General features: G+C 36.9%; 1 protein-coding gene across 2 annotated transcripts; it reads left to right on the top strand.

Moving 5' to 3' along the window:
• The first annotated feature begins 2,353 nt into the window (after positions 1 to 2,353).
• On the top strand, positions 2,354 to 24,366 carry LOC127471799 (prostatic acid phosphatase-like). Of its 2 annotated transcripts, XM_051789121.1 has the most exons (12): positions 2,354 to 2,483; positions 2,780 to 2,897; positions 8,209 to 8,304; positions 10,245 to 10,331; positions 11,243 to 11,395; positions 13,987 to 14,085; positions 15,586 to 15,690; positions 16,709 to 16,841; positions 17,980 to 18,062; positions 19,906 to 20,012; positions 20,595 to 20,764; positions 21,649 to 24,366. In XM_051789121.1, exons 2-12 carry the CDS (start codon positions 2,781 to 2,783, stop codon positions 21,765 to 21,767), a joined length of 1,269 nt encoding a protein of 422 aa, XP_051645081.1. In that variant the 5' UTR covers positions 2,354 to 2,483; position 2,780; the 3' UTR covers positions 21,768 to 24,366. The 2 variants fall into 2 exon arrangements, with proteins under 2 accessions (XP_051645081.1, XP_051645080.1); XM_051789120.1 differs by lacking the exon at positions 2,354 to 2,483 and having other exon boundaries at positions 2,636 to 2,897.
• The last annotated feature ends 1,576 nt before the right edge of the window (positions 24,367 to 25,942 follow it).

Here is a 25,942-nt window from a genome sequence, read left to right as displayed (position 1 = left end):
TTCCTGTAGTGCAAGATACAGATTCATGTTCTGTCACCAGCATAAGTAAGTTAATTCTTCTTGTGTCACAAATTAATTCCTTTGTCCCTTCCCACTTTCCACAGTTGAGTGAAAATACCCCAACATAGGACTGCAAGATAGTCTTTTGTTTTTCTCAGAAGTGCTTCAAAATGGTGCCTGAAAAATGTGTCACTTTGTTTACTGAAACCTGGTCCATGAGTGCTGGCAGCAGCTTCACGCCTGTCTGCCTTGACTGCAATGACTTCCACCCTTTCTGTGTGTAGGTTGAGCTCCACCAGCAGTGGTTACCTCAGGTAACCCTTGAGTACATTAAAGCATGGGCTCTTTTGCAACCAGTCCACTTCAAAGTCAATCAAGCTATGCTTCAGCAAGCCTCTAAGATAGATACATGCACTTAAAATGGATAATTGTGTTTAAGTTATGCCATAATTTGATAATTAAAATATAAGACAATGAGCCAAATTAACATAAACAAGACTCAAATTGTTTAGGTCCACTTGCATTATAATGCTTGGACAACTGTAAATAGATTGAGTTAAGAAGGATTTTTAAATTATTATTATTATTATTATTACATATAATATAATTTTTATATATATTTATTATATATAATTTAATTATTATTATCTTTTTCTGAAAAGATCCAGGATTTAGGTGTTGCAGAATATGACAAGTTTATAGCTGCCAAATGCCCAGTAGAAATGGAGACAATTCAAGAAAAGCAAGGAAATTTCCAAACAAAATACATGATACCAACATACCTACAGATTGCATATGGAATTCCTACAGGACCCTGTCTTAACCACCATGGCACATGAATGGGCTATTCTTTCATTTTGGAATGTGCAGACATTTATTTAATGTCTACATTAAATAAAGCAAGCATAAAATAATCCCACTAGCAAAGTTATGTGCCAAAGGGAAAAGTGAAACCACAAAAAGCAGAACCACTTGTCATATGCTTGGTCTTGGGTTAAAATATCATTTTTAAGAGATGTTAGCAAAGATTTTCTATAAAATGGGGTTGTTATATATTTTCAAATATTTCTGAGTGGTGCCATCCAGAATTACAAAAAAATTGAGATCATGTCTAAGGTGAAGTCACTATAAGGGTTCCATAATAATGAGACTTCAGTAGTCTTAGTCACTCATCAACAAAACACAACAAACCAGCAACTCTTATAAAAAAAGTAATCACTTATAAATTTCATGGTAAGGGCTTAGAAAGGAAAAGAAAAAATTACGAGAGCTAACAAGAAGTCCTTGATCAAGGACCTTAGGAACCACCCATCTAGAAAACTATATAGATTAAAAAAAGTAGGAATTCCATCCCGGATTTTTAAGGCATATTGAAGTATTCTAAAGAAAGTATATTTTATGATCTGTACTCTTTAATTAGTAGAGCAACATCATCATCTCGCGTTTCTTTTCAGAAAGGCATAGTATTATGTAGTTATGAAGCATGGATTTCTCTCTTACATCTTCTGCATAGGCAAAAATATCAGGAGAGATCAAAAAGAAGGGTGGGGACATAGCAGTGGAGAAAGAAAGAAGTCTAAGTGCTGAAAACTAGTAATGGACTGAGAAGACAGACGGGAAAGTCTGGGAGTTGTGGTACTCCTCCCTTCCAGACTCATCCATCAGGCAAAGTGGATACATAAAGACATTCACACAACTCAGAGGAGAGAACACCTGAAGCTTAGTGGGCTTTAGGGCCCTAAAGATAAAATTTGGGGTAAATGGTAAAAACCTTCTGTAGAGAATACTGTTGCAGAGAGCTCAACAGGAAACCCTGAGACAGGTTTGAGTACAACAGGAATGGAATGCCAATACACTAAGGACCTAAAGTTTTAACATTTAAAGAATTCTATTCATAGGTCTCTGCAAACTAATCAATTTACTCAGAAAATCCTTATGAAATCAAGTCTACACATATCGTTATTTTATAGAGAGGAAGTCAGCAGAGGCAAGCTGAGCAATCTTCTCAAAGACAGTGAGCTACTGTCAGAAAGAGTGTTCTTAATCAGTAATAATAAAAATGTGAGCTCCAGGGCTTGTTCACAAGAAATGTCTTAGAGATCTGAGGCTGCTTGATATAAGCAGTTACAAAAGGGGAAGTACAGAAATAGTCCAAGGGAAAAGAAAAGCAACATACACAAATTGAAGAGCAAATAACTGCCCAGCAAGGAGCTTAAAGAGCATACTTGTTGCAAGATTTCAACTATTTTATCTAAGAGACTGGCAATTTTAACCTACATGAAACGCTGTCTGAAATAATTATACTGATTTCACAGTAATAATATAGAAGAGGGAAGAAAAAAGAAGGGGAGGGAAGCCAAAAAGTGAACTAGCTGAGCAGCAAAGAGAAAAGAGTATTGCCTGGCTCTTGGTTCTGAGTTCATCCTCGTGACCACGCTGTAGTTTGGAAAAATTCCAAACCCTGAGAAGTGGAATCAGAACAGGTAGGTTGAAACATTAGGAATGCTTAGCAACTCCTTTGTATTTTAACCTCGTCCTTACACTCCAAAAGAGAAAAATATCAGAGAAAGAAAGGAACTGAATTATGATTTAAGAAGAATGTAAACAGTAATTTGAAAACAAAGGGCAATGCAATTTGTTGCGTAGTCACACAACATTCCTCTTGCATTTGAAATGCACCAGCGGCAGTTCCACCCCTTTTGAAAGTACAGCCTGACATCTCAGCTGTTCAGCCTGAGCAGCTGCTGGAGCTACAAAGCCTTTTTTCCTCCTCTGCCAGGATGGGTGTGATGATACAGGTTCCTAACCTGTCCAGGATCCTGTGTTTTTCTTTTCATCTTATCCTCATTCTGCTTCAACAGACTACTGCAGAACGAGAACTGAAGTTTGTGGTTGTAGTAAGTAGTTTTGTTCTCTATTTTGTTGTGGGGAATACAGGGAATTTTACATGTCTGTCAAATCAGACAAGGTGGGCAGCTGCTATGCCTATCTTCTAACTTAGAAATAACTACTACTGCCCTTTTGCTTACTGGGTTTAAAGACCTTAGCTAAAGATGGATAAAAATGCCTCTAGTTATAAGAATTTTCATCTCCTAACCTCTAGTTATTATTTCAAGATATCTGAACAAGTTAGCTTTGGGGTAGATGCCTAGTGAATAGGAGTAAAGAGATGCAAAGTCTATGTTTGCCTATTCTTCCTTAATTTAGCTAACATTCCAATTCATAATTCAAGAGCTGGTGATTATGGCCTACCTATTCTGTGCTTGGAAGCTGAACCTTATGATATAGAAATTACCATAAAAAAAAGTATTTTCCATTTCACAATAACTGAATTGTCACAGCAGTTTACTGAGAAACAGAAATAGGCATTTTTATGTAGAGATCTGAGACACATTGCATTAACTGCAGTTAGGCTGAAAATTTACTGTAATTATTTTTTTGCTGGGCCATTTCTTATTTTAAAGTAACTAGACAATACTTCAATGTCCCTTTCCCCAATAGCTCAGGAAGAAGAGAGATTAATTCAATGTAATACTTTGAATTATGAAGGTTGAACCATAGTCCTTTTCATAGTTTTTTCTTTTTTTTTTTTAATAAGAGGTACATTGATAAAGAATAGTTATATAGAATAGTCTAAAGTGATACTTTCTATACAAAATTGAGGGGATTGGAATTTGCATTTATAAATAGGAAATTGAAGATCTTCTCCTTCCACCTTTCTCTATTTGAGACATTATGTGTACGTACAGGTAACAGGTAGAAGTGCTGTGTCCAAAACATATCATCTGGCTCTAGATAAAGTATTTTATGTCTTATTACCTATTGGCTGCACTATAGATGCATAACTTGGAGGGAGGCCAGAGTGCACAGGAAAAACCAGTCCTACTCCTGCTGACACAGCAGCGACTCAATGTTAATTCCAGTAATATTCTGTATATAGCAATATATTTAAATGTTGTTTCAATGATAACAAGGAGAACTGGACACACAGATGAAAACAAGCAGACAGTAAGCCTTGGAGAATTAACTCCTTGAAGGGAAAGCGACTTCTATTGAATTGCAGCTGTTACTGTGTTCTAACGAGGAATGGTTTTGCAGAAAGACTTACAGGAAATGTTCACCATTATGGAGATAGAGGCTTCCTTTCCAAGATCATCTGCTTACCATAACTATGAAGCCACTTACCAAAACACATATTTATTTCTAGGGTAGCTTATCACAATTAATAATAAAATAGTAGGTAAATTTCATTTAAACTGTCTTCCTTTTATCCCTGATAAATTTGCTTAGGCTGACCAATCACCTAAAAAGTTACAATAGGTTGAATCTTATCACAATGTGCATCTTTTTTCTCAAAGCATGGCTTATGTGTGCTCAATTGAATTTTGCCTTCTGAACTCACTGAATTTTCATGGGAGTAAAATTGCTAGCATAAATAAATAGGATAGGAATTGGCCCAGAACATATCACTTGTATAATGGGATATAATGAGGGTATGGCTACCGTCAAGGTAAGTCTAAAAGGCATCTTTCTGAGGTAATTCAATAGCCATTCTCCAGCTGTACTCTGTGAGTCACTATGTTTTCACCAGACAGTATTACCGCACTGTGAAAATCATCATAATGACTTTTTAAAACTTTCTTAGTAGAGCTGCACAATATAAAATACATCTGCATGGGAGAAAAAAACCAGATAAATGTGCCTTTTTGCTCACTTGTAGAATTGAGCTGTGCCTGGGAGGATGTCTTGCTCTCTCCTCACAATTTCCAACTTTATGCTGATTCTGTGCATTTTGTTTATTGGCCACAAGTCCTTTTGTCTGAAAAGCTCTAATTCAAGTCAATTTATCAAAATGCTTTTTAAATTTTCTTTCTCACATGTAATCATTAGCCTTCACCATAATTCTTGTGAACGGAATTTAAACCAGACAGAAGAAAATAGGAAATATGTAGGACAATCAAGTACCCAAGTAGAAACAAAATACTGTTTTATTGCCTCTGCATAAAGAAGTCCTGACTTGTAATTTCTGACTCCACACATGCACTCATTTCACCTGTCATGCATGCAAAGAGGTGTGGCTTCTGAGGTACTGTGATTTCATCTTTCTTCTTGTAAGGCAGGATAGAAAGTGTCTACTGAGCATCTTATCTCTGAGCATGATTTGTCTAATCAAGCCAAGCCATTTGAAACCTTGACTAAACATGCTCAGTATTTCTGCATCTGCCACTTCCCTGAACTGACAGCATGATATTTCCACTTCACTCTTGTTTCTTCATTCCTATTGCTGGCTTCAAAGTAAAAAATCTTTTTGTTTGAAGCTGAGTCTGTCAATAAAATTGTCTGTAAGAAGCTCACTATTACTCAGAGACAGATAATTCACTGTAATTCATGGCATTTCTGAATGAATATGTTATGTATACTATACACGCTGTATTCTCAGCTCACCCTTTCCTCTGCAACAGTTTTTCTCCAACATGATTTTTCACCTGGCAACAATGGAAGCAAATGCTGGCCAAAGTCTCAGTCATGTGACCATTTTGATCTGATGTGATCACCCTCCTAAAGTTGCAAAGAGTGACTGGGTGAACCCAGACACCAAATCAGGTTCAAGCAGTATCAGAGTTGAAAGAGAGGTATTGGATAACTGTGCACCTATTGCTTTTGAGAACTGAGGTAAAGTGCTTCAGAAAGGACTGCTGAAATAAACAGGTCTGCTTGAGTATTTTCTCCTTGTGTATATTCTTGTGTATATTTTTGTGTATATTCTCCTTGCCCTCCCTTCTTTCTTGATTTCTAATGTCTTTTCACCTTTTATGATGCCTCCTTTCTCCTTTTCCCTTATTCTACCATGTTCTGTGTCTTCTGAAAGGTCAGGAATGTAATCTGGAGGCTGGGAGTAATAAATGCTGCAGCACACCTATTTTTAGATTAATTTAAAGCATCAACTCCTTTTTAACAAAGTTGAAATTATAAGTGTTGAGAAGTACATATTGATGAGCAAGACAAGATTTGTAGGGATGCATTTTTTTTTCCTAACACTATCAGGTCTTCTAATGAAAAACATAAACTTCCAATATACAAGCTCCTATTAGAGTTTTAAATTTAAAAAAAAAGTCTCCTAAAAGGTAGCAATGAGTGAACAAGTTAGTCTTTTAGGTTAAGTGTTTGTTCATAAGGTCATTGTCTCATTTGCAACTGCAGCTGAAGTAAGGTCATTTTCAAAAGTAGCAAGCAAGAAGGAGGTTTGAGCACAAAAAAAAATCAGTAGCCTGAGAAGTTTCATCCTTCAATTCCTAAAAACAGGCTTTTGCTCTTAGAAGTATTTGTTTCCCCCTTGATACTTCCAACTTAGTGTTCATGTCATATTCATATGTCACTGTGAAATTAAGGTGAAGAAATATAAACAAGGAACTGAACTCATTCCTATTTTATGTGAACTAAAAGAAGCTGTGCTGCTTTTTGGAAGAGCGGACCCTCCACTGCTTCAATTTCCTAAGGTTACAAAGAAAGAAAATAATTTTCATTACATCTCCTGCTCCCCAATATATTTGAATATCTTTTAATCTTGATCCCTTTTGCATGCTAGTCTCTGTTCAGGTAAAATGCTTCTCTGTTCTGGCTTATTGAAAGTTTTTAGGGGTTGACTGTTGTGACAGTAAAATACACGCTGAGGGTTATGCCACACATGAAGTATAAATATCACAAAACAGTATTTAAAATCTAACACATTTTCAGTTACTTTTCACTAGTAAAAAGGGCATATTTATTGGCCAAGTGTTGATCCATTTTTAAATATTGCCTAAAAAAATAGTCGTTTAACATGTCAGTCAGTTTGAGCAACTGTCAGTTACCCCTAAAAATACTTTTCCGTGAAGTTGGATAATTTAACAAGAGGATGCAGCTACATTGAATTGGGAATTTAACCTTCATTCCTTACAGAGGCACCAGCTTGTCCAGAGAAACTAATGAATCCTACCTTACACCAATGTATATCAGCATGTCAAAACACCAAGGAAATAATCAGGGGCACAAAAGTCCTTCTCACTTGTTTTTCTTGCGTGCAATTGAATCAGTCACCAGACAATGTAGTTCTTCACTTATTCTCCTCTTCAATAGAGGTGCACCGAGAAATGGTTATAACTAATCAATTGAGATTCCAAATTAGTAAGAAGAGAGATATATAGAGAATTTAAAATTGCATGGAGAAGCAAAAAAAAAAAAAAAAAAAATATTTTATGGACTATTTTCCTGTTCTTGAACTCAGAAAAAAAAAGGCGTGGGGCTTTTTTCCTGAAACTATGCAATTTCATGTTGACCAACATGTTGTTGATGATAATGAAAAACACTGCTTGGTTTGCTGCAAAATATTCATTTCAGGTTCAGCAAACTTTGCTGTCTACTGTAGAAAACGAACAGAGGGAGAAATCCAATTATATTTGCCTTTAATGGACAGTATTTTCCATCTTTGAAGTACCTGCTCTGGCACAGGTTTGTGCACTTCAGTACAGAAGGCTGATGGAAAGGGGGTATGCTGTAATTAAAACATTAAGCCACACTGCTGGTGTTTACTTTGAAAAATATAAACATGAAACACCTCCCAGTGGGAGTGGCAAACTAACTAGCCCATACAACCGTCTCTGATGTTTGGGCAAGAATGATGTGGCTTAATGAGGCAGCGAAGAGTAATAATTATGAAAAAGTTATATACTACTGAGGTACTAGGGAATAGATGTCCTTTTATGAACAAATATACCATGATTCTACATTGTCGTTTTATTCTGCTAAGTCAGGAATGAGTTTGGTTATGGGAACATTGACAAGCAAAGGTAACTTTTGCAATAGTTGGGTCAGCATTTTGGAAGGCTGTCTGGAGCCCTATGAATGTGTATTCCAGCATTTCCTTTCAGATTTCCTGTCTAGATACCTAGCTATGAATGTAATCCCAGCACTAACATCTTTGGTGATTAATTTTATGTTCTAGGAGGAAGAATCATCGGGTTTATGCTCACTTAATTTCTATATAATTATACATATTTTTGAATGTAAAGAATGTACTCCAATCCTACTTAACTAGGTTTCTGCAGACTCTCTAATATTTTCATTTGAAAAATGGTACTGGAAGTATAATATATGCTTGACTTCTAGTTAGATAAGAAAAGAATGTTAATAGCATTAAACTAAGGGTTTTTTTATTGGTAATACTGTTAGGTTTTCCGACATGGTGACCGAACACCAATTGTAAACTTTCCAACTGATCCACACAAAGAAAGCGAATGGCCCCAGGGATTTGGACAACTCACCAAGGTATGTCGGCTTTCTTAGAAGAATTTATATACGCTAATAAAATAGGAAGTGGGAAGATTTTTTTTATGTGTCTCAAAAACATTAGCAAATTTCAAGTGCTGAGAGTTGGTATTAGCGATACCCCATAATTCATAAACATTTTTGCAATGTTATTCATCCAGCTACTGTTAAACTGAAATCTTGTTCATCATAGCTTTACAACTACCTTCCTAAAAGCAAGAGCTTTTTGACAGTGTGCCTGCATTCAAGTTAATGGCAAGTTTAACTACCATTTAATGTTGCACTCTCAACACAGATGAAGTTCTAGTGACCATTAAGCACCGGGTCCTATGAAAGGGTAAGAGAATGACACCAGCGCACCAGGTCAAGTGATGAGTCCACATCTCAGCATTGGACTGAAAACCACCATCTCACAAAATAAGGGAAGACTTGCAGGACCTAAGGTTGCTTCTGGGGACAGTATGTCTTCTAACAAGGCTTCTTGCAGTCCAGAGTTTCACTAGGATGCACTGAACCTACTTCTTGCTCTGGCATTTCAACATCAAGCCTTAGATCTTTAACTGTATTTGACATATGAAGTTCTGGAGCAAAGAAAGGCCAATGCATTTCCTAATAACTCTTTGTCATGACACAGAAGCATGAAACAGAGACAGGTCAGCATTTAATGTTTGAAGGGAGACTTGAAAGATTTGTAAAATTAAGACACTCAGCACATTACTATCCTCAGGTACCTAGCTTATGTAGTAAGAGGAAATAAGTTTCTGCTTGGCATAGACTTTTTTCAGAGATTTCTGGTATTTTATTTCCTTTTTATTAACAGTGGAAAGAATGTACTTCTCTGACAGCTAAAAATTAAAAAGTTCATCTCAGGTTTTAGAAATGAATAACAGAAAAGACAGTGTGCAATCTAAGACAACTGCAGGCACACCAAGATAAAGAAGGAAGAACGTTCCTTCAAGCATGAAGTGTAAGCCACAAATTTATCATGTTGATCAAACATCAGAGCAATGACAATGATGAATACTAGGTTGTCAGTCATCCTCTCTCAGCTGTCACTAAGTAACACACATTATCACTTAGCACCTACAGACTTATAGCACCGTGGAAATTGTATTTGTATAGAATCAGGTGCAGCGCCTTTCTGTAGCAGATGCTGCAGTCTTAGCAGTTCAGAACACATAATTTTTTCACAGATATAAATGAGTATTTCTGTTAAAAATGCTAGATCATCTACAACATACACAGTTGTGCTGGTTTTGCCTGAAGAGAGGTGATTTTCCTCACAGTAGCTAGTATGGGGCTCTGTTTTGGATTTGTGCTGAAAACAGTGCTGATAACACAGGGATGTTTTTGTTACTGCTGAGCAGGGCTTACACAGAGTCAAAGCCCTCACAGTGAGTTTGGCTGGGGGTGCATGAGAAGTTGGGAGGGTACACAGACAGGACAGCTGCCCCCCCTGACCAAAGGGATATTCCGTACCATATGGTGCCATGCTCAGCATATAAAGCTGGGGGAAGAAGAAGGAACGGGAGTAAACATTCAGTCTTATGGTGTTTGTCTTCCCAAGTCACTTTCCTGGAGGCTGAAGAGCTGTCTGTCCACGGCAAGCGGTCAATAAATTCCTTGTTTTGCTTTGCTTGCATGTGTGGCTTTTGCTTTGCATGTAAAACATCTTTACTTCAACCCTTGTGTTTTCTTACTTTTACTCTCCTGATTTACTTTTACTCTCCCTTATTTCACCGTGGGGGAGTGAATGAGCAGCTGATTGGTGCTTAGTTGCCAGCTGGGGTTAAACCACAGCAACCGTACATTATACACTTAATGATTACTTAAAAACTGAAGGCACACACACACATAAAAAAGAAAACAGAAAAGAAACTTCTACATTAAGATTCTCCAGTCACCTTAATCTAATAGTCATCTGTATGCTTGCCTCACAGACTGGAATGCAGCAGCTGTTTGAACTCGGACAGTACATGCGGAAACGATATTCCACCTTCTTGAACAGCACATACAACCGGCAAGAGGTATATAGCAGAACTGTCTGGAGCACATTTCTCTGGCATAGCAGAACTATGGATTTATAAAAGCACATCATCATAGAAGAACATTTTTGGAAGTCAGACTTTTATGTCAAGGTTTAAACACAGACTAAAATCTAACTTTCAGCTCCTACATTCAGTTTGGGTCTCTCACCGCCAAATTTTCCTGAACTGAACAGCTACACCACCAAACGAATTGGGAATTTATACAGTGACTCCAAATTGTTCTACCCTGTTGAAAAATGAATGCCTATTCAGTCATGCAATGGGCCATGCTCACATACTTCATCCTGTAAAACAGAGGTCTAACAGTTCTTTGGATGTGCTTATCATAAAGTATAGATCCATTGCGGGGAAGATACCACTACCATTTTGGTCTATATATTAGGGAAGCATTGATGAGAAGGTATGAAAGACTATAACTTTGCCAAGCTTCCAAGAGAAGTTTATGATTTTAAGTGCCTTAACATTCCTGAGGTATAGCTGATAGATTATAGAATCACTTAGGTGGGAAAAGACCTTTATGATTATCAAGTCCAACTGTTAACCTAACACTGCTAAGTTCACCACTAAACTATGTCCCTGAGCACCATGTCCATATGTATCAATGTTCTTCTGAATATCAAAAGATGGAGAGCTTCCTTCTTTTAAATCATGCTTTCTTATTCTCTCAGTTCAATCTGAGGGTTAGATTCCAAATTAAAAGGTGCCTTGGCAATTCCATTTATGAAACTGAAGTAAGGCCCCAAAAAGCTCAGTTATGGTTTCACTGTTTTGACTATATGCAAAAACATAACACTGAAAACAAGAAGCCAGGATTCACGAGTTGGGTAAAATTTCCCTATTATTTTTATAGCTTCTATTTTATCTTTAACTCTTTGCCATTCTATCTTCAGTTTTACATCCAAAGTACAGATTATGATCGCACCATTATGAGTGCCCAGTCGTACCTTTCCGGCCTCTTTCCACCAACTAGCAGCCAAATTTGGAACCCTGAGCTTCTCTGGCAACCCATTCCAGTTCATATTTTTCAAAAATCAACAGAGCGGGTGAGTACTGGCTAGATGCTTCCTATAATGTCTTAAACTTTCACAGAAGCAAAAAAGAGAAAAAATGGAAATAGCAAAAAATATTTTCTATGCTTTTTGAGTTCAGTCTAGTAGAAAATATCAAATGCAGCTACTGGCTGACAAGTATATCATAGGTCAATTGTAATAGCTACATGAAAATCCTCCTTCTGTAGTTGCAGAATACCTCAATTGTCATACACACTACCATTTTCTTCAAAGCACATTTCTCTTGACCAGAACACTTTCGGACAGTATGCTAGGAAGATGCCCTAAACCTTTCCAGGAAACAAATGCTTTTCTAAGCACCAATTCTCTCTTTGGCAAGTTTGTTTCATAGTTTATTCAAGGAATTGAATTTTATCCAGCCACTGTAACGACCTCACAATTATACCTTCCTATTCTGGCAGCACTTAGGCACTCTAATTAAAGAGAAGGGTCCTTTTATGCTCAGTACTATAGAAACGTTTAATGAAATCCTAGCACTTCTTTTGCATATCATAAGAGCAGATCCACCTGAATAATAGGTCCTATAGAAGTTTTACTTTACATAGCTCTCTCTGGCTGACTCATGTTTACATTTTAATTTTACTTGTTCTTGTGACAAGGACTGTGTAAGGAACAGTTTGTCCAACAAGGATGAAAAGCTATTGAATATAATGACAGAAAGCCTAATTTTCTTCTGCCTTTGAGGACAGAATTTGACTTTAAGGAAATTTATACAAATCCCCTATTAAATAACTGCCTGTCACCAACGTCAGAGAATAGACTCTGTCATCAGGAGGTGGCCACACCTGACTCCCTTTGGTATTCTTCCATTCTTTGAGACCATGCTTGAAAGCAGGTACAGAGTGAAAGGGTTTCCACAAACTGGATTAGGCACAATGTGATTCAGCTAGAAATTTAGCCCTGTTCCTCAACAGAAAAGAATGCTGTCACTGCCATTTAAATGCGGGACACCAGGGGAAGTTCTTTCACCAGAAGACCAGAAAAGCATCAAAGTGGTCAGGGCTTTGCCCAAACAATACCTCAAAGCCCTTAGGGGAATCACAGTGCAATGTAATGACCCGTTTGAAGAAGGCAAGCTCATTCTTAGGAGTCTCTAGTACCTCACTGTTTGTGCGGCTGCTCCGACTGGGTATTGATGTTTCACTGAATCACACCTCTGCAGCAACTCAAAACTCCTGTTATATATGCAAATCACCTGGAAAAAACATTGTTCCCTTGTTAAACCAAGCAGATGTTCGAAGGCATTTTCAAGCCCCAAGCAACACAAAGTGGGAAATTGAGGCCAAGTACAGTCTTGTAAAAAAAGGTAATCACAGTTTATTTTTAAGCCACTGAGATCTATCAAGACTTGACAGGCAACAGTACTGAGTAATGCTTAATGAAGTCAAAGGGAGTGGCTTAATTAATAACACCTAGAGAGGGATAATTAAACCATGCCACAAGAGAAACATTTGTTATTGTGTAATTAAACAACATTCCCCAGATTCATATTGCAACTTTGAGCCTTCATCCTCTAGTGTGCTGCTGTTACAGAAAAATTGTACTCTTGGAAATATGCCCAACTGAAAATGGGCTAGAGTTGGTGGCTACTGCAAACTTCAGGTTGATTAACCAAAGAGAAAAGAGATGCGCAGTCTGTTAATGTTCACCTCAAGACAGAGTAAACACTCTTGCACATACATAAGCCATAGATATAGAAGTTATTTTCTCCACTGTATATTAAGTCAGTTCCTTGACATGATTTGTATGGTTATAGGCTAATATTAGTGCTGGGTCAAAAATGCTCTAATGATGTGACATAAAGTGCTGAACCAGTACAAGCTTGTTTTGCTCATCATGACTTTTTACTGACACTTTATGCTGGATCAGGTATCATTTGTCTTTCTGTAATTGGTATAAACCATATTGGCTAGAGCACAGTGTTTGAAGAATGCAAGTATTTACACATGGTTCAAATCAAATATGTACTATTAGGTAACCCTGTAATGCATACACTTGGAGTTATTAAAAGTGAACCGTATCCCTAAATAAGAATAGAGCCATTAGGCTCATAGCTTTTTGAGATTTCAGGAGTACAATTTATCTGTCACCCTTGTTTGGAGTTCTGTCCACTAAGTGGTACTTAAAATGCTTACCATGATCCACTTATCTCCAGAGATGAGAGCAGGATGTGTAGATGCAAAAGCAGTTCAGGTTCCAGGACCAGGTGGAGTCAAGTTGCATCTGGGGGGATTCAGAAATTAAGGAGGAAATGGTAGTCTGATCACGTACCCTGATCCAATCTCTTGCTAGACACACGTAATTGCTTTTTGCCAAAATAAGCTCAACTGACAGAAATCAAGCTATCCAAAGAAGTAGCCACTGAAAAGCCAAACTACCACAGTCCACTGCCTATGTTAACCAACTTCATGAATAAGGTAGCCAAGCAAACAATTAAGGAGTAACTGTTGCACAGCCATGGATCTGTCTAACAAATATTACATCATCAATCTCAGCAACAGAAAAAAAACAGAGGGGTGTTGATAATTTTATAACTATTCTAACTTTTACTTTTCTGGTTTCAGAGGCTGAACTTTCCTCTGCCTGACTGTCCCCTTTTTGATAAACTTCAGAATGAAACACAAACATCCAGTGAATTTCAAAATAGAATACAACCATACATGGTAAGACAAAATAAAAAGAAAATAAGAAGGAAATAAAAAGTAAATGAGAAGAAGGAAAGTAAATAAGATTCAGAAATTATGGAATTGCATTGTTTCCTTTTGCTAAAATGCAAAAATATATTAAAAAAAATTAAAATCCCGAGGACTCTTACAATCAGAAATTTAGGCCAATAGGATCAAAAAGTATGTTTGATACGTTATATATTTCTCCCACTTTCCTACATTAATCTTTTAAAATGTGAATTTAATATTAATTTTCTGAGACTACTTAGAATTCAATTATCTGTGAGGAAGAGAAATTTCTGGATGCAGCAATTTCTAATTTTACAGGGTAGCACAAAACTAATTCTAAAACATCTGAGAAATCTGAAACTTGGAAAGGTTTATGCTTTCCTGCTCTGACTTTCTGAAGTTGGCACTACAGCAGAGAACTAAAGCAACCCTAACCAGGAGAACAGTCTGATTTATGTAAATTTCTCTGCATGCATTTTGGATCCATCGCAAAACATTCTTCTGTTTTGGCCCTGACACAAATCTTCACAGTCAGAGATTCAAAGTTTTCCATTCCAGGGCTGCAGCAGGATATAGGTACGTGGATGGTATACTTGCCTCAAGCAACCATGTTCGTGTGGATAATAATTGCTCTAGATCGTGGTTACTGCTGCCCTCTTGTTTGCCTACCATTGCACTTTCTAATGCTTTGACTGCACAAATAAAGCAGGGGGCTCAGGTCTTCATACCCTGACTACACTCGAAGTCACTTCAGGCTTACTGCTAGGGCTAAACCCAGTATTTTTCTTTTTTTGGTTTATTTCTAACTTTCCCCTAGCTCAGCTACTCTGGTCAGCCTCGCTCATCTCCTCTGGTCAGCCTCACTCACCTGCAATGGGTGGTGAACTATGACTTCATAACTATCCTCTATCTCAGCTAACAGTATGAACGGGTAACATGGGAATAAGGGATATTAAGGTATCCCTTTATTCTTCTGTGGTAGCACATAAAAAGAATCCCTATGGGAATTGTTGTTGAACTATTAGATATTCAGAACTATTAGATATTCAACTCCCCTTCAATGGCAGAAGTAAAAACCTACTTTCCTTTCCAGTTTCTTTTTGCCTCACCTCCCTTCATTTTTGTATTTTCTCCTCATCTTTTTTCTCATGTTCCTTTTCCCTTAGTATCTTCCTTATATCTGAAGGCTTGAGGTGACTGAGGTAGCTTCTTGGAGCAGTCAGAAGAGGGAGAGAAGAGTGTGACAGAGTGGAGGGAAGAGCGTGACACCAAACTTATCCATAGCAGGGACAAGAAAAACAGCGTCTGAAACAGAGACCAGTACTTGAGAAGTTACAAAATGAAAACTGCAACCAGAATCTTCTGCTACAGGGGTTTCACTTGTGAAAAATGAAACATTATTGTGATGCCAGGTGTTAATGGATCTATATGCATATATGTTCCATATGTATTGAATATTTGTTGTATACTCTTCATTCTTCCCCCCAGGATTTTATACAAACAATGGCTGTTAACACAGGACTTGAACTAAATAATCTTAAAATACTGGATAATTTCCAGCTCTGGAATACCTATGATACTCTACATTGTGAGGTAATAATAAGTCAATAAATGCTGGGGAAGAATATAACTTTAATGTTGGGTTTCAATTACACTATGACAAAGTGTTTTCAGAGGAATGAGTTGCTTTCTCTTCTGGATCTGCTTTTTTGGTTTTGTTTTTATATATATATTTGAATATAAGTTATAATTTAGTACTTTGGTATCAGATAACCCAAAAACATGGTTTACAGCTTGGGAAACTGTTCTTTCCATTTCATGTTTTATCCTGAAGAACAGATACCAAAATTCATTCCCATTATTCCCTTTTTTCCTTCCCAATATCATGCAAGAGAATTATTTGAGCATGCTGCCTATGATATATTTGTGATTTTTAACAGAGAAATTAAATTATCAGCCTTAACCTATCAACAGGTAAACATAAAAAACTTAGGTTTTGAACATGAGAGATAAGATCAAGATCTATCAGTTGAAAATTTTTGAGGTGATGATTGCTACCAGTGAAAAAAATCAGACTGATCATAAGAATGGATTCCATTCAGCCCCAGTCATTACCAGCAGCACATGAAGCCTTTTGAACACAACCTCCACACATTGAGGCTATTAAAAAAAATAAGACACTGTCACTCTTGCCTGACTGGAGAGTGACACTTGTCTGTAATTGGTCAGTGACAGAACTGGTATCTGGACAACTGCATGGAAAGGCAGAAAAAATTAGAGATGTATAACCTGAAGACCCAGAGGAAAGGAAGAGGACAAGATATACGCCTGCGATATTTCCCACCAAAAACATATATCTCTATAGCAAGAAGACATTATACCTAAAAAGAATACCCTTCACACAGGTGCTTCTGCTTTTCCTATACACCCACTTCAGGTTGATCTCCATCCCCACAAAGTGCGTTTCAGCGCATGCTGGGGAGTAAAACCACACTGGGCAAAGAATTGCAGGACAGCCTCAGAGACTCTAAACTTAGCAGTGTGAGCCTAGGCAACAGGATGATGGAAACCAGTGAATTATAAACATTATTTTGTTTTCCTTTATCACTAGGGTATTCACAATTACACTCTCCCTGTATGGGCCACCAAAGATGTAATTGCCAAGATGGAAAAACTGGCAGAATTGTCCTTATTATCACTATTTGGGCTTTATAAAACAGAAGAGAAATCACGACTACAAGGAGGTAAATAAAAAAATGCATAGTTCTCAGAAAGGAGGAGACAATGCTTATAATAAAAGGCAACATCCTGTCACTCATGCAAAATTATTCACACAGAACCTTCATTTGAAACTATGGAGATTGGATGCCATATTAAGCATTAAAATATGTGCTGAACACTGACACTTACATGGATGAGATATTGCAACAAGTTGTAAAAACTTCTCTCTTTTGTTATTCCAGATTTTTTAAGGGATTAGAATTTTAAGAAATACTATAGAAATATAAAGGAAAAAAATCAGGCCCTCATGGGTAAAACCATTACTCATCTTATAGTAGGTTAGATTAAGTTCTCCTTCTCCAACATGATCCCCAGGTGTCCATGAGCAGGAAATGCAAACAACAGAGCTTGAATATCTGCAGGCTGGAACATTTGGGGCTAGGTTTTCTAATACATGTACTGTGCAGTCTAGCTCTAGGTAAAGAATTATTAGCAGACTCATTGTCCAGGCATACATAGATCTCTGGGTCCAGCCATACAGTAATTACAGGCTTGAACTGGCATTAAAGCCCACTAGCTGGCAGACGACCATATAATCTGATCAGGACTGTTTATCTAGTATTCACATGTATGCCAGTTATGTCCACTTTCCTTAGAATGATATAAATTGTGCTACAGGGAATTTCTGCTGCCCTTATCCCTTTGGCTTTAGAATGTCTCTGGTCCAGAGAGGGACTACAAAAGAGCTTTGGAAAAAAATGAGAATCCATACTGTGTAACTTGTTGGAAATAAATAGTTAAAATATTTCTTCAGAATGTAGAGAGGAAGAGACTAGCACAGTTCTCATTATTGTAACACCAGAAACAGATAAAAAAGGATGGAGAGGAGATCTCAGCATAACAGAACTGGAAGTGTCATTAGCCCCAGTTCTTAGGATAGTTCTAGATGATTTTCTGTGAATCCTGTCTCTTCCCTTGACCTCAATGAAGAATCATCTATTTTACCTCTGTAATACCTTCTCTCTAGTTATGAAATTGTAGTAAGCTAAAAAAATAAGTATGGAGCCTGAGTAGATGTCATATTTGAACCTCATAACCTTTCACTTTTTTTGTTTCTAAGCAAATGTTATACCTTCATTTTCCTCTTCCTATCTTTTTAAGGTGTCCTTGTGAATATTATTTTAAATAGTATTAAACAAGCTGCCAATTCTTCAAAACCAAGAAAAATGGAGGTCTACTCTGCAGTGAGTATTTTCATCTTTAATAAATCTTGCTTTGATTTTACCAGTAAAAGACCCTTAATGAGAATAATCAGTGTTTCCCTGTAAGTTAAGTGAAAGAATAATATAATACAGTTTAATTCAGCTAATAAGCTGAACACCACTCAGTACAAGAACACAGCATAAGCACAGCTCTCATCTCAGTTTAAGTCAAACTATACTTGGCAAAGAAAACTATGCATTTTATCATTCAGTTTTCCTACGACTTAATGGTTCATTTTTCCTTAAGTGCTCTAAAGGTAGTGGCATATTGCAGAACTTCAGCTGTACCTCCAAACCTCTCCTCTGTGTTCTGTTGTTCTTTTTTTTTTAAATTGTTATTATTTTATTTATTTTAGAGGGTTAAAAGAGCCACTTGGGTCAGAGCAAGATCCACTTAGCTCATTCATTATTCTGTCTTTAACAAAGGACAAAGGCATGGATGAATGTGAAAATAATGCCAGCACAGAGTGATAAAAGGTTCCAGGCAATCTGTGGCTTAGGGACTGCCTGAGGTAGAATCTGTGTCTCTGTGTTTAATAGCTCTTGACAGACTTTCTTCTATCAACTTATATTATCACTTTTTAAATGCATTTATACTCTTGGCCTCTGCAACATCCTGTGACAATGACTTGTGTGTTAAAGTAAAAAGGTACTGATTTAGGTCCTTCCTAGCATTTATATGTTGAGAAACAAGAAAAACTCAATCTTTATTCACTTTTTCTGGGTCACTCATGAATTTAATATTTTCTGTCACACCTCTTCCATCTTTCCTTTTCTGAGATGGAGTCTTACCCTATTTAATCTTTCCTCATATAGAAACCATTTGATACCTTAAATCTTTCTTGCTGTCCTTTCTACACGATTTCCAGCAATACTACACTCTTTTTGAAAAGGAAAAAGAAATGTATCCAGATTTTGCACTTCTGCTTTAATATCTTGAGTACAAGTAGACTGTTATTTTTGAAATTGATCATTCTAAAAAGTTCCAGAACCTGAAAAATAATTAAAACATAGATGCTAGACCATAATATAAATAGGCCTAGCAGATATGTATATAAAGACGCTTACAACATTTATGCATCAAAGTGTTGGGACTTCCTTCCTTCAACTCCTGCTCCTGCTATCCCTGCAAGAGGAGGGATAATGGGGAGAGGAAGAGACTACAGGTGGATGGGTAATTGGCTCATAAAATTAGAAGCCAACTGAGATTTTCTTGTATGAATCCAAACAGAAGGAACAACAACTAAAAAAATTCTGAAGTGGAAGCGAGAACAATTTGCATGCAACTATTTGTCTGGTGTACTATCTAAAGAAAAGAACTTGTATCTTTACTTGAAATGCTGTAGATTAAGTTCTGCTTCTCCAACATTTATTCTAATTGTTTCCAGTTCTTTTTTTTTTCCTTTGATGTGCTGGTTATATATTGTGCCAAAACCTTGGCAACACATTGGTACATTACTTTACACTGATTTCATCTGACCTGGGAGCAAAAAACTCTACTGGAGGAAGGAGTAGCAAAATACACTGAAAAACTAGATTTATTACTGAGACCACATCTTGCTTTCCCTCAGTATCCCTATCTCTAAAATACTGCCAGATGGTGTAAGACACATACTGCAGTAACTCTTTGGAAATGTCTCCTGCTGTCTGCAGAACCCATGTTTTTCCCAAAGGTGAATATACTGAATACAGTTTTATGGTCAAATTTATACAGTGTTTCTTTTATCTTGATTTCCACTCCCTTTCTATTCTTGTCTAATTACTCTGCATAAATGCTAGTTGATTTAACTGGCTTTCAAGGATGGATTTTTTTTTCCCCCAATAGCATGACACCACAGTTGGGGCTCTCCAGATTGCTCTCAATATTTTCAATGGAAAACTGCCACCATATGCTGCTTGCCAGTTTTTTGAACTCTACCAAGAAAGCAACGGGCAAGTATCTTCTTATCTGTGCAAGAACAAGAAGTGTTTGGAATTTGTTTCCCCCTTCCCCAAAATCGTTTTCCTCTCAAATATTGTGAGGAGATACAATTTTGATTTAAACGGATACTTCAGTGAGCAGTCCGTAGGCACAAAGTTATACTAAAACTAAGAAAAAACACATTTGCTGGATGTGCATGTATCTTTGTGCTTTGAAAAACAGGAAGAAGAGGAAAACAAGCCTTATCAGATAGAAGTAAATGATAAAATAAATTTTCCTGATTCTTCAAATGTAGCAAGAACATTTCCAAGACTTTTCATAAATCCGAAGGCAAACCAATTGGCTTAGAAGAACCTGGTGCTGTTGCCATTCAAGGAGCCTTCTGAAGGACATTTTCAGCTGACTGGTGATCTGTGCAGCAGTATAACCAGCTTCAGCAAAGTGGGTTTTGCAGATGTCTTTCACAAAGCCTCCATTCTTGAAGAACAGGTTCTAGAGTAGGATGTTAGAGCCTATTTCCAACATGCTGTCTCCAAATAGGAAATCTTCTATTTAAGAACTTTTTTTAAAAACTTTTCCATGTTGTTAATCAGGCGATATAGCATCGAAATGCATTATAGGAATGACACTTCAAAGGATCCTTACCTGCTCACTTTGCCAGGATGCACCTCTTCTTGTCCACTTGAGAAGTTTGCTGAACTAGTTTCTCCTGTGATAACAGAAAATTGGTCAAAAGAATGTGGGAAGAAAGACAATGTGAAAGGTAGTGTAACAGTTCTGTATTTTCCACATAAGACATGGAGGCAGAAATTGTATCAACAGTTTCAAACTTTGTACCTTTCACACAATAGACAGATTTCCCTTTAACAAATGAGGGCCAGATTTACTATGGAGAAGGAAGGTCAACAGAAATTAAATTTCTCTGAAAATGTGAAGAGTAGACTTGCCCACCAGTGTGAAGGCAGTGCTATTTTGAACATACTCATGTAAGGAGCTGCCTAAAGGCCACGGTCAAAACTAGAGCTCTGCTTGTTGAAAATGTCCAAGAGAATTATGGGTGTGGGTGCTATGTAAGGGTCCCGTGTATCTTGGATGCATCAGACTTTCTGTAGATGCAAAGCAAAACTGGCTTGCAAATGCACAGAGTGGTGCATCTGTATTTCTGGCACACATACTATGTATTGAGGATAACTTAACCTCAGCTGTATGGAGTGCAGCTAATCCATGCAAATATAGTGGCTATTTGCCTCAGCCTACAGCTGAGAGCTGATAATCTCTTCCCACCCAAATATTATTGCCTGGAAGAATGAGAAGACTTTTCCATAGTCCCAGTATTTCCTCCTTCCTCTGTATATTCATTATTTTGCTGATCCCTGATGAAATTCTTTTTTTTTTCCCCTCTTACCCTGTGGAAACCCAGAATTAAGATTTGCCCATGCGCAGGAAGCTATCTATGCATTTCTAGGATTGAAGTACATGTTCTTATGTTGCATGTGTCAGAAAATGTGATGTTGCCAGAAATACGAACAAAACATATTATATTTCCATTGTACATATTTGTAATTAGACTGTTATGTCCGCATCTAAAATGATATACATATATGTCTTTCATTAACTCCCTTTTCCTTTGTTGTTTGTCCTTCACAGATATTTTTATCGGATTTGATGTTGCTGTTGGCTTGTTGTCCATTTTTAACCTTGTACTGCTCTACCTCCTTTATCATTATGGACGCTGCAGGCGCAGAAGCAATTATCAAGACATTTAAAGGGGAGGTAAAGAAACAAAAGAGAGAGCAGCTAGACACTGAACAATACTTGAAGTTGCTGATATCCATCAGTTTGCTCTGGTCCAATTAATCTCCAAAGCATATTCAATAAATTTGAAGAGCTGAGGTATCTGTGGCCTAGCTCCTAAAATTCTAAACAACTTCAGTGAGAAATACTGTAGTAATATGTAATTGTTAAGAATTACTGGATGGATGGAATCACTTTAATTTATATCTTTAGGTTTTCTACTACTATTAATCAATCTTATATCAATGGGTAGGGTGAAGGGATGCTATTGCCTATACTTTTTTTTTTTTTAATATTGTCTATTACCACTTAGCCCTTCGCTGCTTAACAAGTCTTTCTTCAAAATCGCAGTCTGTAATATTTTCTTTACTTCTTATAAATGAATATTTTGTTGATACATGGGAAAATGTTTTTAGTGAGCAGAAACTGCAATCACTGTATGAAAAAGATTCATACCATCACATGGACATACTATTTCTGCATTTATTCATGCAAATCTATTAATGAGATCTGACCTTGGCCTTCAGCTAATAAAAGTCTTCAGCCTGCTTTTTAAAGGAGTTACACTACTATAGCTCTCACTGAAATTAGTAGAAACTGGAATAATCTCTGTCACACATCCAGGCATCAAGTAAAAAGCTTAGTGCAACAGCATCTTGGTCAGTGTCCACAACTTCAGTAATACAGATAAGTAAATACATTAAAATCTATTTTCTGCCACTACACTGATTTCCTATTTTTCTGAGCTCTAAGTCATTAACGATCCTTTGCCCTGCAACTTTTCCACAATGTCACTGTTCCCTGTCCTGCTTCAGGTCCTGTCCATAATTTTATTCTTTTGAGCCACTCTTACAATAACTCCTCAAGCTATCACACTTGTCATCATCTTTAATTTTAATCTACAATAATCTGTTTAACTCCCTGCTCTTTTTAAAATTCTGTTTGTTAGCAAGACATGCACTGAAGTAAGAAAACAATGATTCTGCTTTTTGTATTCTGTGCAATATATTTTGTTTAGATTATAAGCTCCTGATGGCAGGGAATGTTTCCATAACTGCTCTCTAGTATCATAAACTAGTATAATAAGCACTAATATTGCTGTATAAAATCCTGCTTATCATCATATGTTTCAAGGGTTGAATCAAGACTTTTATATCCTGTAGTCCTGAAGATGATACTGTGAATTCCATTACCACAGAGAAGTCTTTTTAAAAGTCAAGGCAACTATAAAAACAGGTGCCAACAGCAGGTTCAGCCCAACAGATACGAGTTCAAGCTAATGTGCCCAATCTAATGTGTCCTGTTGAGATGCACAAGTCTAGAGAAAGCTGAGAGATGCAGCTGTTTGGCTCAGGCAAAGCATCACAGCAATGTGAATACATTGCATCTGGACTGACATTCACTGTGAAGTAGTTATATGTAGTGATATTAAATAGCATAAATCAGACAGAATAACAAAGGCTTGTGGGAACGTAGCACTTCCCAAACATTGCATTTTCCTGTGGTAAGTTTGGCTACTGAAACACTATTTCCCACTCAGTAAAAAGCTTTTAGTAGTATCCATGACATTTCCATTTTATTTATTTTAGGAAATACCATAATCAACTGATGGATTTGATTCTTACATGGTCAGGATGTATAACAACCTGGGGCAAAGCTGTGAAAAAGATGAAAGGCTGTCCCTTAATCAGATGGTTTAGATGTACAAGCTTCAACTTATAACTAGTAGTTCTGATTCTCATGCAAAAACTTAAAGGACTGTCCATATTGCAGTCAAAAGTATTACAGGTGCCCAAGCTACCTTCATTACTATTAGGACCATACTCACAGTGGAACAAACTGCAAAACCCATCCTGGCTCCTGAATATATGTGTGTGTGTGTGTGTGTGTGTGTGTGTGTGTGTGTGTGTGTGTGTGTGGTTACCTGGTGCTGAGCTCTGTATTACCATGGCCACAATGCTGCTAGTACCCACTTAAGGATAGATTATGTCTTTTATTAGAGGCAGTCAGATGCTTGAAGAGTGAAGATGTATCATTGACTGATAACAGGCAGTAAGAACTGGTTTTGAGATATCAGAAACTCAGTCAGTTGCACTCCACAAGAAGCAGAATGAGGCATGTTTTTTCCAAGATTACTTCTTACAAAAAGAAGTACATTCAGACAGAAAGTAAAATGTGAAGTGTCTGAAATACCTTTTGTGGTTTATATTACTCAAGCCTGAGCTGTAACACAGAGTTTCAGAAGATGAGGCAATTCTAGCTGCTCAGGAGTTGTCATGAAGGAATTTTGTTGTAGGGACACCTTTTTGTTAACAGATACTCATACTTGAAAATGTCCATGCACTTTTAGAAAGGATTCAGTGAACACAAGTTACACCAAATGTAATGGACAGTTTAGATGACGTAACTTCAGAATAAATGAAGGTACATTAAAGAAGTAATACATTAGTAAAGTAGGCCCTGAATCTCACTTAAAGTAAAGGCATTTTGTCTTGCTGTGTTAAATAAAGTAAAATTTCTCCAGTGGAGTAAAAGGTTGTATATGCCAAACAAGCTTCTCGCTTTTCTAATTTTTCAGCCATATTTACCATTTGCTTAAGTATAATCTGCAGACTGGTTTGGATTAGAAAATATCTTGTGTCCAAGCAACTTGTAGCACTGCAATAAAGTACATTAAAGAAATGATTCGACATTTGCAATTGTATTTGACTAAAAAAATAATGGAGCTTTCAGTATATCTAGAGTTTCCAAACAAAAGTGAATGTTCAGGTTTCTTGTTTCTGTAAGAACAGATTTTTAGAGCACTGTTGTTTTGACATGAATAATGCTAACTTTGATGACATCAAGCTCTTCAGTTTGCTCTCTAGCAGTGACATCATCTGTCTCTACAATAATTACAGTAACAACTAGAAGCTCTGCAGCAGGATTTTCTGGTGCATATGGTAGACGGTAGTGCACACAGAGTACTTTTCAGCTCAGTCAGCAACTACCTCCTCTTACTGAGTTGATTTTGTTCTGGAACTTATTTATTCACAGGCCTGAATATTGCACACATGGGGTTAGCACAGTATAGCCATCTGACTTCCAGAATAACATTGGCTCACCCTGGAGCACTTATAGTCATTTGTACCTGTAATGTAATTTGATCCAAATGATAATATTTCTTCTCACTGAAATACATTTTCTTAGATGTGGTAAGATACAGAAAGCAGAATAACATATGCACTGTATTTGGGGGAAAAAAAGGAAAATCTATTTAGTTTAAAAATTCCTAAGTTTGTATTAAACTCCAAAAGACAACAGTTACATTTCTAAATTTTCTCCACAAATAAAAAATGCTAAAACTTCTACTCTACGAAGAATAATAATGATTTACCATGCTGGAATTTGAAATGGATGGGTAGAGGCTGGCCCATACAAATCCATGTTGAGGTGCTGTCAGCAATATTGCTTAGGATTGTATAGCATTTCTTACAAAGATGGGGATGAAAGATGGAAATTTACCTATTAACAGCTAACTTTATTAATTTAGACAATAATGCTTGTTCATCAGAAGTTGCCGAGTACTAATACTCAAATAAATAAACATGAGTTGCTATTGAAATAACAGCACATCACTTGAACTATTACATTACATGGTCTCTTCTATGACTAGGCAACTTCACCTCCAAAAGCATTATAGCACTGGCAAGACCTGCAATACCATGTCTAGGAGATCAGGTGCAATTGGAAAGACAGTTAAAAAGACCAAGTCCTGTTGTGCTAATTTCTGTAATTTCTCTTAGTAGAATGACACTACTTCCTCTCCTGAGACTAACAGTACATTGTCAAATTTTTCCATCCGGCAGACCGACTTTCCAGTACCTTTTAAAATATCTGTAGAGAGATGAAAGATACAATTTATCAGTTCAAGTAGATACAGGTAAACCAAAATTTTCCTGGCTCCATCTCTCTATATATTTAGCTGGAGTCATGTCCATGTCAAAAAAGGTAATTTCTCTGTGCTTTGTTTACAGTAGCTAAATCTCTTGCTCTGTTCCTATAGGGAGTCCTTGATTTCAGAGCAGATAGAAATTCTGCTAGCTCATCTACCCTATAAACTATAGAAAGAAAAGTTGCAAAATGCAGAATGATCATAAAGTTTTAT

Source organism: Manacus candei, unplaced genomic scaffold (assembly GCF_025592945.1).
Source record: "Manacus candei isolate 608988 ecotype Guabito, Panama unplaced genomic scaffold, ASM2559294v1 h1tg000026l, whole genome shotgun sequence".
Classification (NCBI taxonomy): Eukaryota; Metazoa; Chordata; class Aves; order Passeriformes; family Pipridae; genus Manacus; species Manacus candei.
The sequence above is the reverse complement of the archived record's forward strand: the minus strand, read 5'-3'. Positions and strand labels throughout refer to the sequence as shown.

What these genes read in the sequence shown, in the direction of transcription:
- LOC127471799 (XM_051789121.1), top strand. Translation starts at nt 2,781, where the DNA reads ATGGGTGTGATGATACAGGTTCCTAACCTGTCCAGGATCCTGTGTTTT. An exon ending in AACTGAAGTTTGTGGTTGTA is followed by an intron (nt 2,898 to 8,208) that starts GTAAGTAGTTTT and finishes TAATACTGTTAG; the next exon opens with GTTTTCCGACATGGTGACCG. An exon ending in ATAGAATACAACCATACATG is followed by an intron (nt 14,086 to 15,585) that starts GTAAGACAAAAT and finishes TCTTCCCCCCAG; the next exon opens with GATTTTATACAAACAATGGC.